General features: G+C 35.5%; 2 protein-coding genes across 3 annotated transcripts; both read left to right on the plus strand.

The window, feature by feature from the left end:
* The first annotated feature begins 960 nt into the window (after nucleotides 1-960).
* LOC121996063 (glucose-1-phosphate adenylyltransferase large subunit 3, chloroplastic/amyloplastic-like) lies at nucleotides 961-10,221 on the plus strand. Of its 2 annotated transcripts, none has more exons than XR_006115958.1 (15): nucleotides 961-1,316; nucleotides 1,464-1,577; nucleotides 1,683-1,856; nucleotides 2,567-2,659; nucleotides 3,704-3,787; nucleotides 3,865-3,920; nucleotides 4,400-4,493; nucleotides 5,190-5,302; nucleotides 6,683-6,755; nucleotides 8,314-8,394; nucleotides 8,989-9,075; nucleotides 9,295-9,399; nucleotides 9,510-9,609; nucleotides 9,707-9,767; nucleotides 9,900-9,964. XR_006115958.1 is itself a non-coding variant. In XM_042549876.1 (15 exons), exons 1-15 carry the CDS (start codon nucleotides 1,119-1,121, stop codon nucleotides 9,999-10,001), a joined length of 1,542 nt encoding a protein of 513 aa, XP_042405810.1. In that variant the 5' UTR covers nucleotides 961-1,118; the 3' UTR covers nucleotides 10,002-10,221. The 2 variants fall into 2 exon arrangements, 1 of the variants encoding a protein (XP_042405810.1); XM_042549876.1 differs by having other exon boundaries at nucleotides 9,503-9,609; nucleotides 9,900-10,221.
* Nucleotides 10,222-10,882: 661 nt separating this feature from the next.
* LOC121996064 (serine/threonine-protein phosphatase PP2A-1 catalytic subunit-like) lies at nucleotides 10,883-17,116 on the plus strand. The gene is made up of 6 exons (XM_042549877.1): nucleotides 10,883-11,341; nucleotides 11,494-11,608; nucleotides 15,084-15,192; nucleotides 15,283-15,360; nucleotides 15,813-16,004; nucleotides 16,493-17,116. Exons 1-6 carry the CDS (start codon nucleotides 11,089-11,091, stop codon nucleotides 16,664-16,666), a joined length of 921 nt encoding a protein of 306 aa, XP_042405811.1. The 5' UTR covers nucleotides 10,883-11,088; the 3' UTR covers nucleotides 16,667-17,116.
* Nucleotide 17,117: the final 1 nt, after the last annotated feature.

The raw sequence follows: 17,117 nt of genomic DNA on the forward strand, positions 1-17,117 counted from the left end.
ATTTAGTTTTCTTGCTTAAATCCAAAATAATACATTTTAAACATAGAAATTTAATTAATATAGCTTATGTTAAGGAGTTATTTTTAAAAAGAGTCTTATTTATTAGATATTTAACAAAATAGTCTTTTATAATTTTTAAATCTTAAAATACTCCTATTTTTACCTTTTTTATGTGTTTATTCTTACTCAGTATCCCTCTATCCGACCTCCCAAAGTGGTTATCCTCATACAAATTCCTTCTAACTAGAAAACACTGAACAATGATTAAATAATGCAACAAATTGGTTTGTAAAAGCATCACCAAATAATACAAAACTTTGCACAAATCACACAATAACTCGTTGAAAATGGAGAAGTAAAAAAAAATTGAACAATAACTAACAACAAATAAATAATGAAAAATGTGATTGATCGATCAAAAAAAATTATGCAAAGAAATTTATTATTTTTTAAGATGACGGACTGATTTTGACTCTGTTTCTTTTGTCATTTATTTTAGTTTCCTCATCGATAGATTTGATTGACCGATGGATCTCAATGGTTAAGGCGGTTAGGGTTTTACATGGTTGTCAGTGGGGATTGGTGGATTGATAGATTTGTTTGGTTTAGACTTTTCCTTGGTAGAGATGGAGATGCTACATGGGGAAGAAATGGGGGAACGGGGAATATATTATTGGGGTAAATTTATAAATTAGTGTATTATGGAGTAAAAACAATGTTTATGACGGGGGATTTTGCTATTTTAATTTTGCCCTTTTCATAATGAAAATGTGGCTCGACAATTTATTGGTTGGTCCGGGCCAGTTTAATCCGTTTCCCGCTGGATCTGGTGGCGCGCACGCCTTGGCGGTGCTTCTTACAAACATATTCGTGGCATCTCCTCGAACCATTTTGAATCGGCGGGGTCCACCAGCAGCGCTGTCGGTCCATTTTTACCCGTGGCAACCTGTGGACGTCGTCGTCTCCGCCAGATAACGTGGCCGCGCCTCCTCTTTCCCGTGACCTCCGCTTCCCCCTCAAATCGATTCAGAACCACACTCTCTCTTGCTCTCTCTTTCTCGTGGTCGCTTCACGCGACCATTTCTTGGTCTCCGCCTCCTCCCACCTCGCCGCGCGGCATGGTAGTGTCCATGAACACCCGGATGCTTCGACCGGCCACCGCCTACCGCTCGAGATCCGCGGCCACAGAAGGCCGCGAGTTCATCGGAACTAGGCTCGACTCGGAGCGCCTGCGAAGCGCTCGCATCCCCGTCACCCACAAGCCCCTCGTCGTTCGAATGTCCGTCGTCACCACCGACGTCGCTTCGGATGTCAAGGTACTTGTTTCTCTTCGATCTTTCCTGTTGTTCAGGGCCACTGTCCCATCTCTTCTACAAGATGAGCTATGGTTCATTTGGATTGGTAGGCTAGTAGCTTGTTGGGCTGTATTACCGACGAGAAAATGTAATGGTTTGGTTTTGCAGTTTAAAGATGTGGATCCGCAGCGGAGGGATCCAGGGACAGTTGTGGCAGTTATTCTAGGTGGAGGAGCTGGAACTCGTCTCTTCCCTCTCACCAAGCGTAGGGCAAAGCCCGCTGTAAGTAATATCGGCTTGTCTTTCGTTACTTCCAGTGCTTTCATTACATGATTTTGGATCTTTTTTGTGCGTGATGAAATCGTTTGGAGGAATGTTTGTAACTAGGTGCCAATTGGAGGCGCATACAGGTTGATCGATGTGCCAATGAGCAATTGCATCAACAGTGGAATCAATAAAGTGTATATTCTCACTCAGTTCAACTCCGCTTCATTGAATAGACATCTTGCACGGGCTTACAACTTCAGCAATGGTGTAAGCTTCGGTGATGGCTTTGTTGAGGTACAGAATGCTTGCCATTTGTATTCTTCTCCTTAGTATATTTGCTCTTGATTTTTTTTTTTTTTTTTTGTCTCTGCTTACTTGTAAGATCATCCTTTTTTATTTTTAAATGCCCATTCTGCAATAACTAGCAGTGTTACATAATCTGGTACCCCCAATTTGACCTGATTTAATTGAAAATTATGTGAAAGTTGTATGGAAATTTGATATGGTGAAATCAGACCATAATTCTTTCATTTAAGGTTGAAATTTTCACCAACTTAAGGGTCTGGGTCTCTTTTCAAAATTTTCAGTCAGGCTGGATTTTCATAAAACCTGATGGGATACTTGTGAACCTTTTAATTAAGATGCTTCATGATAGTTTTGCTTTATCAATGATTGGAATTGGACATACTCTCTATGCTACTTGTCAATTGAGTCATTACTTATTTTTCCTACAAAAAATTATCTCAATATTCTTTTATACAGAACATGAATTTTCAGTTTGCTATAATTCAAGTTGTAGTTAGGTACATAACTAAACTTTTAAGTTGGCCGATTTCTCTTATTCTGAAGAAAATATTAGAAAGTCTCAGGGAAAATTTCTGTGTTCTTCCTATGTATTTTACATCTGGAACATCCCTGCACATGTACAAATTGTCAATCAATGGAGGTGGATGCATCCTAAATATAGAATAAAACTACAAGTATGTTAAGATTAGTTGTATCAGGTGTTGGCAGCCACTCAAACTCCTGGCCAGGAGGGAAAGAGATGGTTTCAGGGCACTGCTGATGCTGTTCGGCAATTTCATTGGCTTTTTGAGGTATGACATGCCATGTGATCTAATTCATTATTCTCCTACACTTACCATATCATTAGAGTAATTCTGTTTTGCTGCGTCTGATGTTAGGTCAGTAATATCTTTCTTGTTTCAGTAGGGTAAACCATTTCTATCTGAGTGCAGTAATAATTTGTTTTCGTTTACAAACTAATGATCATAGCTTTAGATGTGGAATTGAAGAAATTCAGGACAGTTATACAATTGATGCAGGAGCAAGGATAAGGGATCCTACACAGAGAAATGAATAGTCTCACTTAGAGACCAAAACTCACAAGAAGAAATTTACGAAGTAAAGTTGATTATCATGGGGCATGGGGTATTGGCTCCCTTTTAAAGACTCCAAAAAAAAGGGCAGCCCGGTACACGAAGCTTCCGTCATGCGGAGTCCCGGGGAAGGATCCATTCTACGCAGCCTTACCCTACTTTTTGCAAGAGGCTGTTTCCAGGATTCGAACCCGTGACCTTTTGGTCACATGGCAACAACTTTACCGTTGCACCAAGGCTCCCCTTTTAAAGACTCCAAGCCAAACAAAATTTGAAATAAATTAAAATACATTAGGAAAGAAATAATCCTACCTAAAAAGCATGATTGTGATCGGGTGATGTTGATACGATTTTGTTTGAGAAATCGGATTCCTACTTGAGAATCTTTCCTGACCAATTGACATTTAATTTTTTTTAGGAAGAGATCAAAATTGAACCATTGAACCACCCAAGAACTTGAAACAAAGTTGATGCAGTGAAGAAGATATTTACCTCACTCAAAGGAAAAACTCTCATACAAATGAAGACAAATTGTAAATTGAATTAATTCAAAGATGATAAACTACATGGCTCTGAACCACTTTTTATTGATTTGGCTCTAAAAAAGGAGTAAATAAACAATCTAATTTAGGAAAATTCTCTAAACTTATTTGCAATTATAATTTTTTATATATTTTCAAAATAAGGAATACTAATTGATTCTAGATTACTAGATGATAAAAATCAAATTTAAACTTGTTGTGATGCATTAATATATTGAAGGATGCCAAAGGCAAGGATATAGAGGATGTGGTTATTCTCTCTGGGGATCATCTATACCGAATGGATTATATGGACTTTGTTCAGGTATACCTTTAACAAATCTTCATTCTTCAATATATTTGTTTTAAACTCACAATTTTTTATAATTGTTTCACTTTCAGAGTCATAGACAAAGTGGTGCTGATATTACAATTTCTTGCATACCGATGGATGATAGGTACTTAGTTCTGACTTTTTGAAAATCCATCACCTTACTAGGAAGTAATTAGTAAATGATAGTTCTCTATAAAATTAATAAGATAAATTAACTAGAATGGACAGCCTTGGGATCATATAATGCGCTTTAAAGTTTGCTAGAGTAAACTTTATAAGCTTTACCCGAAGTTTGTCCATTTCTACTAATTAGAGACCTTTTGTTGGACTTTGCCAGCCAAGTATTTAAATGTGGAGTTTGCAAGTTTCAAATCGAAATTAAAGCTACCCATACATAGCCTTGCTTACTGTCAAATTAGAGATAAAATATATAAAACTGATTCTAAATGTTGGGCTAACATGGCTTGTTGATGCTGATGTATAGTTCATATTAGTTCATATGATCTATATCGAAATGTGTAAGTTTTATATGGCAACATCTAGTTGAATCTGTGTTTATCCTAATTTTTAAATGGTGTTCTATGTTTTTTATGTGGATTTCAGCCGTGCTTCAGATTTTGGTTTGATGAAAATAGATAATAAAGGAAGAATTATTTCATTCAGTGAAAAACCAAAAGGAGAAGACCTGAAGGCAATGGTAAATTCTACTTGGCATCTGTATATCCTTTCTTCGTCATTAATGGATATCCAAGATTTCCGATTCAGAACTTGCTACTATTTCCCAGTTGTTTGATCCTTTGTTCTAGATAATTACTTTCCTGTTTGTTTTGTTGGTTCATAGTAGGTGATGTCATCCCACAATTCGGATTTGGTATATTGACTAGTGCTTCGTGTCCTATTTTATGATCTGCTTAATCCCATGGTTCTTCTATTTGTAAGATTACCTAAATGAATTTAATGACTTGCAAAAAATGTAAAGAAACAGGATGAAACAAAAGTATGGGAATGGGATCTATATTTTCTCTTGGTTTCTTCCTAGTTCTATTCACTTTTTTTCCCTAATAGAGTAATAGAATCAAGGTTCAAACCATATTCTTGCTCAAGTTTTTATGAAATTGGTAAGACATTTGCTGTTTTATTTGAAGCTTTTCTAGATCATAAAATTTTTCACATAGCTTTGTTGTTTGTTCCACTATGCATAGGACATATATAACTCTTTACCTTCGTTAAGTTTCTGGATTTGGAAATTTCAGTGGACACTCTTCTCGACACTTTTCTGCATTTATGTGGAACCGTTTCTTTGGGTCTGAGTGTTGTTGCCTGAGAAGTCAGACCACAACATGATCAGCATCTGAGTGTTATAAAATGTACTTCGTTTAATGATCATTTATAGGAAGTCGATACCACTGTATTGGGGTTATCAAAGGAAGATGCAGCAAAGAAACCATATATAGCATCAATGGGAGTATATGTATTCAAGAAGGACTTACTTTTAAATCTTCTCAGGTATAACCCTTGAGCCTAATTGCATTGCCTGCTATGTACATTATGCTTCCATAGTTTCTCAAATCAATTTAACTTTCCATTTTTTTTAATCATAGTTAATTAATGAAAAATAATGGATTGGTTATCATTTAATGAATGCAAGAGAAAAAAGATACGCAGAGAAAAATATTTTAAAATTTAAACAATACAATAATTTAATATTTTCCTTCAATTGAAGCATACAGATTAACCATGCCAGCTAATTTCATAGCTGAGTCAAATGAGAAATACAGCATTAGCAGCAATGTGAATTTGTATCATGGATTTTTGTTTATTTTTGAAAACTTTGATATTAAGTTTCTCAATCAGGGTTTGACTCACACTATCTCACAAGCACAAAAAAAAAGATAGCTCAAAACTTAGCCTGTACTAGAAGGCTGTTTGTTTTTTGGTCTTGCATATAACTAGATTTCTACTGACAAATATGCAAAACCGCAAGGATATCTTATTTTGTTTATAAACTTTTTATGCACACAAATACTCAAAGATATCAAATAGGAAAACACCAAAACAATATAAGATGTGAAAATTGAAAAAAAAAATGAGGACTTTTGAGAAGATTCACATGATAAATCTCCATTAAATCCAATAGTGAAATATGCCTTAAAACAACACCTAATATCCTGATTTAACACCCCTAGCATTAGCCTCTAGATTTATTTAGAGGCATCAAGGAGATATTAGCTAAGATATATCTAGCAGGAATGTGGCAGTATTTATGATAGCAAAGGTGTTAACTATAAGATAGTGAGTAATGGTAGATATAGAAAATCATGTAGCAATGAAATGTTGTCAAGATATTGTGTTATAGATCTATTGTTAGCTTTATTGTCAAAAGCAAGGTATAAAATCTTGTTCCCAATTGAAACTGTTTTGTATCGTTTAGATCGTGCTAATAGCATGGTGTTTGTTGCTCCAACGAAAGTAATTTGGAAGTAAATGGAAAATGCAAATAGAACAGAAGAACCCTAAATGAATCAATAAAATTTCCCTCCTCTGGTTCAAACTTCCCAAACAAGGGATTTAAATCCTTCCTTTCTTTTTCTCTTCGCTTCTAATTCTCTCAATCCAGGCAGGACTGATTTTGGCTTGAATGTCTTTAAGGCAGTATCAAATCACACATCTTGACTGCCTCATTATTAAAAATATTTTTTTTTCTTCACAAAAAAAAAAAATAGTATGTTGAAAATTGATGGAATCTTCTCATCAGCATGTTTCTCATCTCTGTATGACATTTATAAAATGCTTTCAGAAAACTGACACTGAATATTTGAGGAATAATTTCATTTGGCATCAGGATTACATTGTTAAAGAAAGGTTTTATTCATTATGTTTTCCCAGATGGAGATTTCCTACTGCAAATGACTTTGGGTCTGAAATAATTCCTGCTTCTGCAAGAGAATTCTGCATTAAGGTCCGTTACTAATTTCTCAATATAATTTAAGATCCTATGGAACCTTTGGTTTTTACTAATCTTTTTGTTTCCTTTTCAGGTAATCTCTTGCTTAGTAAAACAGTAGTATAGGTATTTTCTTTTCCTCCCCCTTCTATTAGTATCAAAAGTATTATTCTTGAATTACCATATATTAAGGACAAGTCTGTTCACCATTGTGGCAAGACGAGACACTTGAAAAGAAACTGCAAGATTTATCTTAGTCCCTAAAGAACATTGTTATTTCCTCATACACTTGGGTATTGGATACTGGGTGTGCCTCATATATATGTAATGACATACAAGTGCTAAGGAATAATAGAAAACTGGTTAAGGGAGAAGCAAATTTGCGAGTTGGTAATGGAGAAGTTAATGACCATAGACTAAGTAAAGTTGTTTATGTAATTGAACATCCAAATTACAAAGCTAATGGAATTGACAAAGCATATTTAAGGGAGATATAGGATGTTATAACCAGGTTTGATTTTAATCTCGAGGTAAGCCAGGATTTCAGTCCTTGGATGAAGGAGAAGAAGGGGGCATCAGTTTTAGAAGAGGAGGAAGGATAAGAGTTGTTGGAGGTGTGCTGAAGGAGAAGGGGGCACAAGTATGGATGAAGGAGAGGAGGACGAAGGCCAGTGTTCGAGGAAGAGGAATACGAAGAAGAGTAGGAGTATAGGAAGTGAAACTAGAATGGAGCCCGTGCTAGAGTTCAATGGAGCTAGGGTTTCCACTTTGATGTGTAGGAGAGCCATGGAAGAAGGTAGATTTCAGTTTTGACGTGGAGGAGGAAGCCACAAAGGAAGCTAAATGTGTGTGTCGAGTCTCGTGGAAGATGCTGACAATGAAGGAAGCAATGACTCACTCGCTGCCCATATCGAGGATCTAGCGTGTCTGTCAGGAAGCAGAACTAAAAGTCTTGCCTTGTAACATAAAAGAGAGGACGATGGGAATAATAACAAATGACCCTCAAATTTTTCTTTAAAGAGTATAATCATCCCTTCTTTAATCCTAAAATTAATTTTTAATATCTGTTTTTCAATAAAGTGTCAAATGTTTCTTTTTTATATAGAAGTTTCAAATGTTTATTTTCTAGGTAGGAGACTGTATAACAGACATGCCATTTATAATCCCAATATACCTAAAAATTAACAAATTACCGAACTATCATGGATCCATTTTGGAATTGCAAAAGGCATAGTGTACAGTTATGGTTAAAGGTTGATACATCAAATAAACATTGGGTATCAGCAAGTACTCGATAGGATAGTATAGTTTCCTTAATTTCAGTATCACACTAAGCTTTTTTTTCTATGTAATGTAAATTTCTAGTTTTTTTCTTTGGTCTGGTCAATTTTTTTTTACCTTGTTAAGGTGATATGGCTCTTTTGTGTGATTAATATGCTTACTTTTTGTAAAGGAAATTAATTTAGTAGATCATTGTAACAATGATCAGTTTCTTTGCATATCAGAAACCAAATTCATGCCGTTTCTATTGTTTGTGCTTCATAAATAACACATGCTACAAGTCCTTCAACAGGCATATCTATTTAATGATTACTGGGAAGACATTGGGACAATTAGATCCTTCTTTGAGGCAAATCTTGCTCTTACTGCACATGTAAGTGTTTTTCTCACATTATTATGAGAAGTTTTTAGTTCTTCAGCTACATTTTCCAAAAAAAAAAAAAAAAAATCTCTACCTTGAAATTTGCTGCATTCTGACCCTTATTTAGCACTCAATGTACATCATTTTAAATAGAATTCTTGGTTTCTTATCAAATAAAATATTCTTGCTGCATTCCTTCATGCTTACCTCTCTCCTTCAGTTAATTTCAAATAACAAGTTATGAATATCATAGGTGACCCCTTATGAGAACAAATCTTGCATCTTTAAGTTTTATCTCCTCAAATCTATTAAGTTCCTCCTCTAGCTCTAAGTCAACAACTTTCAAACAAACTGTAATCAAATAATGTAATCTTTTATATTAATCTACTGTACTCTGCTCGAGTCTCCACCATGCCTGCATCATCAGAATGTCTCCTTTATGCAGTTTAGCACTTTCTCCTGTCTTTATTGACATATTGAAATATGTATATTAGAAGTTATAAGTAATTTTATCAACTTCTTTGTTTATAAGACTTGGATATTCACATTATTTTGTATATTGTTATACTATATGATTGATTTCTAAAAAATTGATGTTCAATGCAGCCACCTCGCTTCAGCTTTTATGATGCAGCAAAGCCAATGTATACTTCACGAAGAAACTTACCTCCATCAAAAGTAGACAATAGCAAGGTTGGTTGATTGGCCCAATTGTATTTATGTCAAGAATGGCATTGTCTTGATGATATTATATTTTTATTGGAATTACTTCAAGGGGAATTATTATCATTGCTTGATAAGACCATCAAATGCATGTAACATTTTTAGCCTGCCGTTCCTTTTGTGTGGTCTGTCATATACTTACATTTCTTTGATTAATTCTGACATCAACTCTTTATGCATTATTTCTAGATTGTTGATTCAATTCTTTCCCATGGGACTTTCTTGGACAACTGCTTCATAGAGCATAGTGTAATTGGTATACGATCTCGTATAAGCTCTAATGTCCACTTAGAGGTTTGTTTCTTATCCTAGAAAATTTTCCTCTGAAATGCAACTTCTCTGCTTGTGCTTCCTTGTCACATTAGTTGGTAAGACTGATCCAACTACATACATGTAGGATACAGTTATGCTTGGCGCCGACTATTATGAGACTGATATTGAAGTAGCATCATTGCTAGCCGAAGGGAGGGTCCCTATTGGTATTGGAGAGAACACAAAAATAAGGTACACCTGTTTTACACTAAATGAATGACTAAAGCCTCATGGTTTATTTTACTTGTGATCTGATATTAACATAATAAATCCTTTTGTCTGCCTCCAGGAACTGTATAATTGATAAAAATGCAAGGATTGGGAAGAATGTGACAATCACAAACTCGGATGTATGTTTCTCTAATCTCATTGAAAGATAATATATACCACATATTAGTAAAATTTCTAATTTTTGGAAATAATCTCCATACCATTCATTTGGTGTACAAGTGGAAGTTCCTTAATTTTGTGCATGGTTACAGGGAGTACAAGAAGCAGACAGAGCTGCTGAAGGTTTCTATATACGATCAGGCATCACCATCATTTTGAAGAACTCAACAATTACAGATGGGTTTGCCATATGATCAGTTATTATTTTTCCCTTAAATTTATCAGTTACTTGTAAAATCATAGGAAATTGTTTCTGAGGAAACTGTTGTAAATTTCCTAGCATAAATAATTTTATGGGAAATTGATTGTTGTAAATTTCCTAGCATAAATAATTTTATGGGAAATTGATTCCCATGTATACTGAAATGTTTTGTTTGGTTTAGTGGAATAAGGCTCAAACCATCTTCCAGGATTGATTTGCTTGGAATGTAATAAATATCTTAGGAAACAAAGAAGAGACCAACAAAGGAAATATACCAATAATTGTTTACTTGTGTGATTTTATGAGCTTTTTTTTTTAATGACCGGTCCGGTCAATGAAAATAAATTTTCCACCGGGGTAAATTTAAAAATAGTGATAATTCACACAATAACCTAATAATTGTCCTAATGGTTTAAATGTAAATGCGGGTGGTGAATTTTTTCTGATTTGGAACTCTGAATGTATGGGTAGTTTTAAGGTGTGCTTACCATTACACTATAGTTAGGGATATTTTTTCGGGATGATCTAGGAGTTAGCACTATCATCATAAGATCTGAGATTCAAATCTCGATAAAGTTGAAATAAATATTTCTCTTTTGTGTTAGTCATTATTCTAAAAATTAGTAGTTGTTCGTGATTTATTTTTTTCGTATTGATCCTGAGATGAATTGATTGCTGGAGACGAATGTATCTCCCTTTTGCCATCAGGGATATAATTTTAGTAAACTATTGTATGTTATTTGATGATGCTTAGATTTGTAACTGAGTTGGTACTCCGATAATAAAATTATTTCATTAGGCGGTCGATTTTTGGAGTTCAGTTTTCTGAGAATTAAATGCTATGTTTGGATTAATGAGAAGTTATATAAATACCATCACACATTTTAGTCAAGACAGTGACGAACCCACGGAAAGCTCCTCGTTGCGGACCCTAACCCTATCCGTCCTTGGGAATTCCCGATCATCTCCATGCTTCCAGCTTCCTAATTCTTCCTAGTCCGAGCTAGCCTTGCTCGATTCCGTCCGTCTCAACTGTGGCCTCTCGCAGATCGTGGAGGGGGGGTTTCCTGGACACAGCGATGCCGTCCTATGCGGATCTAGACCGCCAGATCGAGCACCTGAAGCAATGCAAGTTCTTGCCGGAGGCGGACGTGAAATCCCTCTGCGAGCAGGCACGGGCGGTGCTCGTGGAAGAGTGGAACGTGCAGCCGGTGAAATGCCCCGTCACGGTGTGCGGGGACATCCACGGGCAGTTTCATGATCTCATCGAGCTGTTCCGGATTGGTGGCGAGGCGCCCGATACGAATTATCTCTTCATGGGGGACTACGTAGGTCAGCTTTCGTTGAGCTGCAGACCTTCTACTCGGAAAAATAGACATTTTTTTGGTTCTCGAAGAAAATATATCTGTTTTTATGGCTCATTTTGGCGTTGTTCTTAACCTTTACCTTTGGAATTTTTCTTGATGTGATATGTTTTGATGCAGATCGTGGTTATTATTCTGTTGAGACTGTCACACTCTTAGTTGCATTGAAAGTTCGTTACCGAGATAGGATTACGATTCTCAGAGGAAATCACGAGAGCCGGCAGATCACACAAGTGTAAGCATCGTTAGGTGAAATTCATTTTTTTTTTTTTTTTCTGGGTCTCTAAGGTGACGATCCCTTATTGTGGACATTGAATATTAGAGTATTGGAATCTGTATTATTGAACAAATTATAAATAGCTCAAGTATTTGATTTAACAAGAATTTTCCATAGGCTCTTTAAATACTCTTGGTTAATCTATTAACTGTAACTTGATAGACTGTTGTGCCTATTGTCTCCAGGATGTCTATAGCTGTGAGAAACACTAAACCTATGACATGGAAGATCAACTTGTTGAGTGTTGCCAATGGTGGTCCTTATGTGCTAGCTTGGATAATGGGCACTCATATATCTTCTTTTTTTGTAACCCTCTGATAATCCACGGCCTCACTTTTTAGGATTCTAGTATAATTCCTGCCTTGGCTGTTTCAATATACATTGGTTGGCTTGGTATGTTGTCGGATCTCACCACATAAATGACTACTACTGACTTCTTGCTGGAATATTCACCATCAGCAACATGACTCCAAGCCAATGTATTGAAAAGTGGCCTAGGCGGCCTCAAATCATTTGAGCCAAGGGATCTTATCACCTAAAAGGCAATGAAAATTATCAACATTCTAAAATATGTCATAACTCTAAACCAATGTTCTAAAAGCAACCGAGGCAGCCACTGGTGAATTCGAGCTAAGGGACCTTATTCCCTATGTAATATGCAGTCCCTTTATGCGGTTCAAGTGCTTAGGAGGGTCAGATGAGTTCCTAGGTGGTTCAAGTGAATGCTATGTACACTAGATGGATTTTCTATGCAGTGAAAGGGGAAAATGCTGATTCAGTTTGTGTCATGGTCAAGAACTTAAACGAGAATTTTTCTTTTATGATTTTTCTTCACTAATTATGATTCTTATGATTGTGAAACATTAAACTAATTTTTTGATTTGTATAACTTGTAAATGTTAACTAACATTTATATTATATGTGATAAATGTTTTATGCATGTTACTAGTAAATGTGACCATAGTTATTTAAAATATGAGGCACCCAAAAGCGCATAGGTGCTATGGGGCTTGAGGCACACGCCGTAAGGTGAGGTGTATGCCTTACGAAGTAAGACACTCTTGCTATAAATTTTTACCATTCAATCATATATAGGGAATTTCTATTAAAATATTTTACTAACAAAACTATAGTCCATAAAATATTAAACAATACAACAACAACCAAGCCCTTTCCCACTAGGTGGGGTCGACTGTATGAATCCTTTTACGCCATTGAGCTCTATACTATATCATCATCTATATTTAAATAAATTTTATCTTATTTTATTGTTGCTAACCAAGTCTTTTTGGTCTTCCTCTTCCTCGTTTGATATGCATGTTTATCATAATTTTACATATGAGGGTGATAAAATATTAAACAATAATATAAATATAAAATTCACTAGTAAATAAATATGTTATGTGCATAATTCAAATTTAAGAAAAAACTTAAAATATCTAAATCTTCATCATCTTCGTTAATCATATCATCATTTGAATCTTCATTTGTTTCCTCAAGACTGATTTCTTCCTCTGCACGCTGAAGGTGCACAAGCGCAAGAGTCTCACCTCATTGCGTCTTGCGCCTAGGTGTAGCATGCGAGCACCTTTAATAACTATGAATGTGATCTATCCTATATTGTTATATAATGTGTTTTTCATTGTATTATTGACATTGACTTTTTCTATGTGGAATTGCCAATTGAATATATTGATGAATACACTTTGTTGGATATATGTTGATCACTTTATCAATATAGATATTTCAAATATTTTCTATACCTATTTCTTATGCCCCATATCATGCTCTATGTGCACCATGTAGTGGGCCGATCACTTGCTGCCTAAAAGTACCTTTTAAAACATTGCTACAACTACTGACAATCCAAATGTCATCCTACTGAAAAGTGTGAGGATGTGCAATGCCCTTGCAGATCACAACTTTGGGGGCTCTTCCATTCCTTTTTGGATATCCTAGGGACTGACATGGTGGGTGGCATCATCATGAGTTGGAATATAACTGTTTAGTTTCCCATTGGGGTGACGAAAATAACCTATGGCCTGCACAATGCCTCTAGGCATATGGTATTCAACATTGCTCTTTCAATTTCTGATGCCTATGGCCCTTTCTCACAGAGTTTAGAATAACATTCTTCAAGACCTTTCCTTGATTTAACATCTGCTTGGATGCCTGCTGATTGAGTGATTGTGTCTGGCGACTTCAGTGCCATCTTATTTTGATAGAAGTGGCAAATGTCACGGCAACCTCAGAAACTCAGAGGTTTTAAAAGGTAATTACTGAAATGAAGCAAATGGACCTTTCATACTCTGAAGGACTAGTTACTTGGTTCGACTAGTGGGTCCTCCATCCATGGCAAGCCTCTATCAAGTTTTACAGTGTGCTGACCCGACAGTGTTTGGGAACTCTCTGTTGTCCTCTTGGGCAACGTGGCATTCTGACCACTGTTCATTCTTCTAGATTGCGTCTCTAGATTGTATCACTATTAACCTATCCAGAGTGAGAATGTTTGGCTCTCACAATGGGAGTTCCTTAGTCTCTATATTGATGCCAAGGCATGTTTTGGGGATTTGATAAACCTCGACTATGTTTTGATGATGTGACTGATCTTGTTTTGAGAACTGAAAAGGCATGATAACACTTGCACACCAGTCACAATAATAAAATTAGTTGAAAAATGATAAGATTTGAATTTCATTATGCAGCTGTCTCCACCAAGATCATCCATGATTTCAGTATAGCTTTTTCTGATAAGATCATGTATATGCATAATTTGCTACTAAACAGAAAAGTTCATGGGTTATTTTCCATATCATTAACAGCCCTGATGACATGTTGCTGATGGCCTGCTAATAAAAATATGAACTTCTTGTACAAAATAGCCTTATCCCCTTTATCTCAACTAAACTTCACTCTTATATCTCAACTTACTTGACTCTTATCTTGACCTTATCCTTCATCCTCAGAACTCTTTACCTCCACTAACTTCACTCTAAACTTGGCCATATCCTTTTCCTTCAAAACCCTTTATATCAATTCTCTATTTCAACCTTTTCCTTTTGAGTTTTGTGCTCAACAATGTATATCTGCTGACTGCACTCTTTATCTTAACCTAGCCCTTGACCTTATCAATTGCTACTCTTTGTTGAGTTCCATTTGAATAATATCTTGCCCTTTCTTCTCTAGACTCTAATGAAATCACCACATAAAAAAAATCCTATGAAAGTCCAGGGAGGTCAGTATATAACTGTGTTATAATAATACTCATGAATCTTAAGTAAGTTTGCATTTCTTATATATTAATGTAAGAATCTTTAGATTTTGTAGCGCTAGCAAGCATAATATATTAGTTGGAATACACTACTTGCTGCTGTTGTTCCAGCATCTATTTCTATAAATAATTTTCTTGATGGCCATTAGTTTTCAATTTCAGGTATGGATTTTATGATGAATGCTTAAGAAAATATGGAAATGCAAATGTGTGGAAATACTTCACTGATCTATTTGATTACTTACCTCTTACAGCTCTTATTGAGAACCAGGTCTGGTTCTTTCTTTTGTATGGTCTAACTGCTGTGCAACACTAATTTATTAACATTCAGTATCAGACAATGCATTATATTTGTTTTCAGATATTCTGTTTGCATGGTGGTCTCTCCCCATCCTTGGATACATTAGATACTATCCGTGCTCTAAGTCGCATTCAGGAGGTAAGCATGCATTTAGCAATTAGCACTCTATCCTTGCTGATTATAAACATGCTGTCAAATTAGAGGATAATTTTCATTTTCCTACCAAGTTGCAACACATTATTACCTTGATCTCCAAAGTTTCTTTTATTTTTGGAAGGGAAATGATGCAATTTTAATTAGGACTAGTTTTATGTTTTATGAGTTGTAAAATTATTTTGATTGGGCCATAGCAAATTAGGTAATTTTCATTATTATTATGGAAATTTTGGGGGAGTAAGTTATTTTTTATATCATGAAATTTTTATATTTCTGCTTATGTATTCATTCAAAATCCATCTAGAGTAGAGGGTTATGAAAACTTGATTTTGTTCATCATCCTCTATTTATGGATGATTTTGAATGACATGCTTTGAGTGTCTGTATGTCTAAATGTTTTTTTTTGTATATTTGAACTTCTCTATGCTCTATAGGTTCCACATGAGGGTCCTATGTGTGATCTTCTCTGGTCTGATCCGGATGATCGATGTGGGTGGGGGATATCACCTAGAGGAGCTGGATACACATTTGGTCAGGATATTGCTCAACAATTCAACCACACTAATGGACTCACCATGGTGGCCAGAGCCCATCAACTGGTTATGGATGGTTATAATTGGTGCCAAGTAGGTTGAAACTATCATACTATTTACCTTCTCAATTATGCATGTCTTCATCAGGCACAATGCATATTGGTATCATATTGACAACTTAGTAACAGCTTCTAAGAAGAATGCTGGGCAGATAATTGAATCCCTGATATATCAAATATCTTTTAGTAGTAGTAGATATCTATTGTAAATCTGGACGGCGACATATTTATTCTGTTTATTAATGCCTAGTTAATAAAGTTACTATCAATCTCCTTGTTCTTGCACATTCCTAATGTTTATTGATTCTGGAATTTCAGCAGCAAAATTTATCAATTATATTGTAAATGGCAATACGTGACAGAAATTTTGAAATTATATCGACTCAATTTTCATGACCACTTGTTTTTAACTTTCCTGAAGAAACCTTCTCAGGGCTTTTTACAATAAATTCTCCTAGCAGTGTCATTAAGCATTTTATTTAAATTTTGTTTTTGTTGATATTTGATTTGGCATTGATGCAGGATAAGAACGTTGTCACAGTATTTAGCGCGCCAAACTACTGTTATCGCTGTGGCAACATGGCAGCTATAATGGAGGTTGGGGAGAACATGGAACATAATTTCCTTCAGTTTGATCCAGCACCACGACAAATTGAGCCGGAACCCACTCGGAAAACTCCCGACTACTTTTTGTGATGTCGATAAATCTCACACGCATCTTCTACAAGCTTGTTCAGCAGATTCATTGTAGAAAGAGTTTTGGTAATTGGGGAGACCATCATTCTTTTTGAGCGAAGATTACATCAGTTTATAATTATGCACCTGGTTTTTATTTGGGGTATTAAGCTTCAGTAAGCATGATTCTCTTCTCAGTTCATGCGCATTTTCGGTATCTGAAAAAAACACTCTGGTTCCTCGAGCATGCTTGATTGTATCTTATTTTTCTTTGATCTTTGGTGGTCTGGCATATTCTATACAATTTTACCGGTGAATGTAAAAACAATAGCATGCTCCAGACTGATGTGGTTAGTTTAACTTGCAACTGGGCACTGTTTAGTGTGTGTCACCGTTGTTCAAATTGATGAATTGTTAGTTTATGTATTTATAAATATTTGTTAATTTCAATTAATTATTTATGTGTCTATTT

Source organism: Zingiber officinale, chromosome 6A (assembly GCF_018446385.1).
Source record: "Zingiber officinale cultivar Zhangliang chromosome 6A, Zo_v1.1, whole genome shotgun sequence".
Lineage (NCBI taxonomy): Eukaryota > Viridiplantae > Streptophyta > Magnoliopsida > Zingiberales > Zingiberaceae > Zingiber > Zingiber officinale.

Excerpts from the sequence above, each read along its gene's own strand:
- LOC121996064 (XM_042549877.1), top strand. The coding sequence starts at position 11,089 with ATGCCGTCCTATGCGGATCTAGACCGCCAGATCGAGCACCTGAAGCAA. Across the intron at positions 11,609-15,083 it reads AGCCGGCAGATCACACAAGT|GTATGGATTTTATGATGAAT; the intron begins GTAAGCATCGTT and ends TTTCAATTTCAG. Across the intron at positions 15,193-15,282 it reads CAGCTCTTATTGAGAACCAG|ATATTCTGTTTGCATGGTGG; the intron begins GTCTGGTTCTTT and ends ATTTGTTTTCAG.
- LOC121996063 (XM_042549876.1), top strand. The coding sequence starts at position 1,119 with ATGGTAGTGTCCATGAACACCCGGATGCTTCGACCGGCCACCGCCTAC. Across the intron at positions 1,317-1,463 it reads ACGTCGCTTCGGATGTCAAG|TTTAAAGATGTGGATCCGCA; the intron begins GTACTTGTTTCT and ends TTGGTTTTGCAG. Across the intron at positions 1,857-2,566 it reads TCGGTGATGGCTTTGTTGAG|GTGTTGGCAGCCACTCAAAC; the intron begins GTACAGAATGCT and ends TAGTTGTATCAG.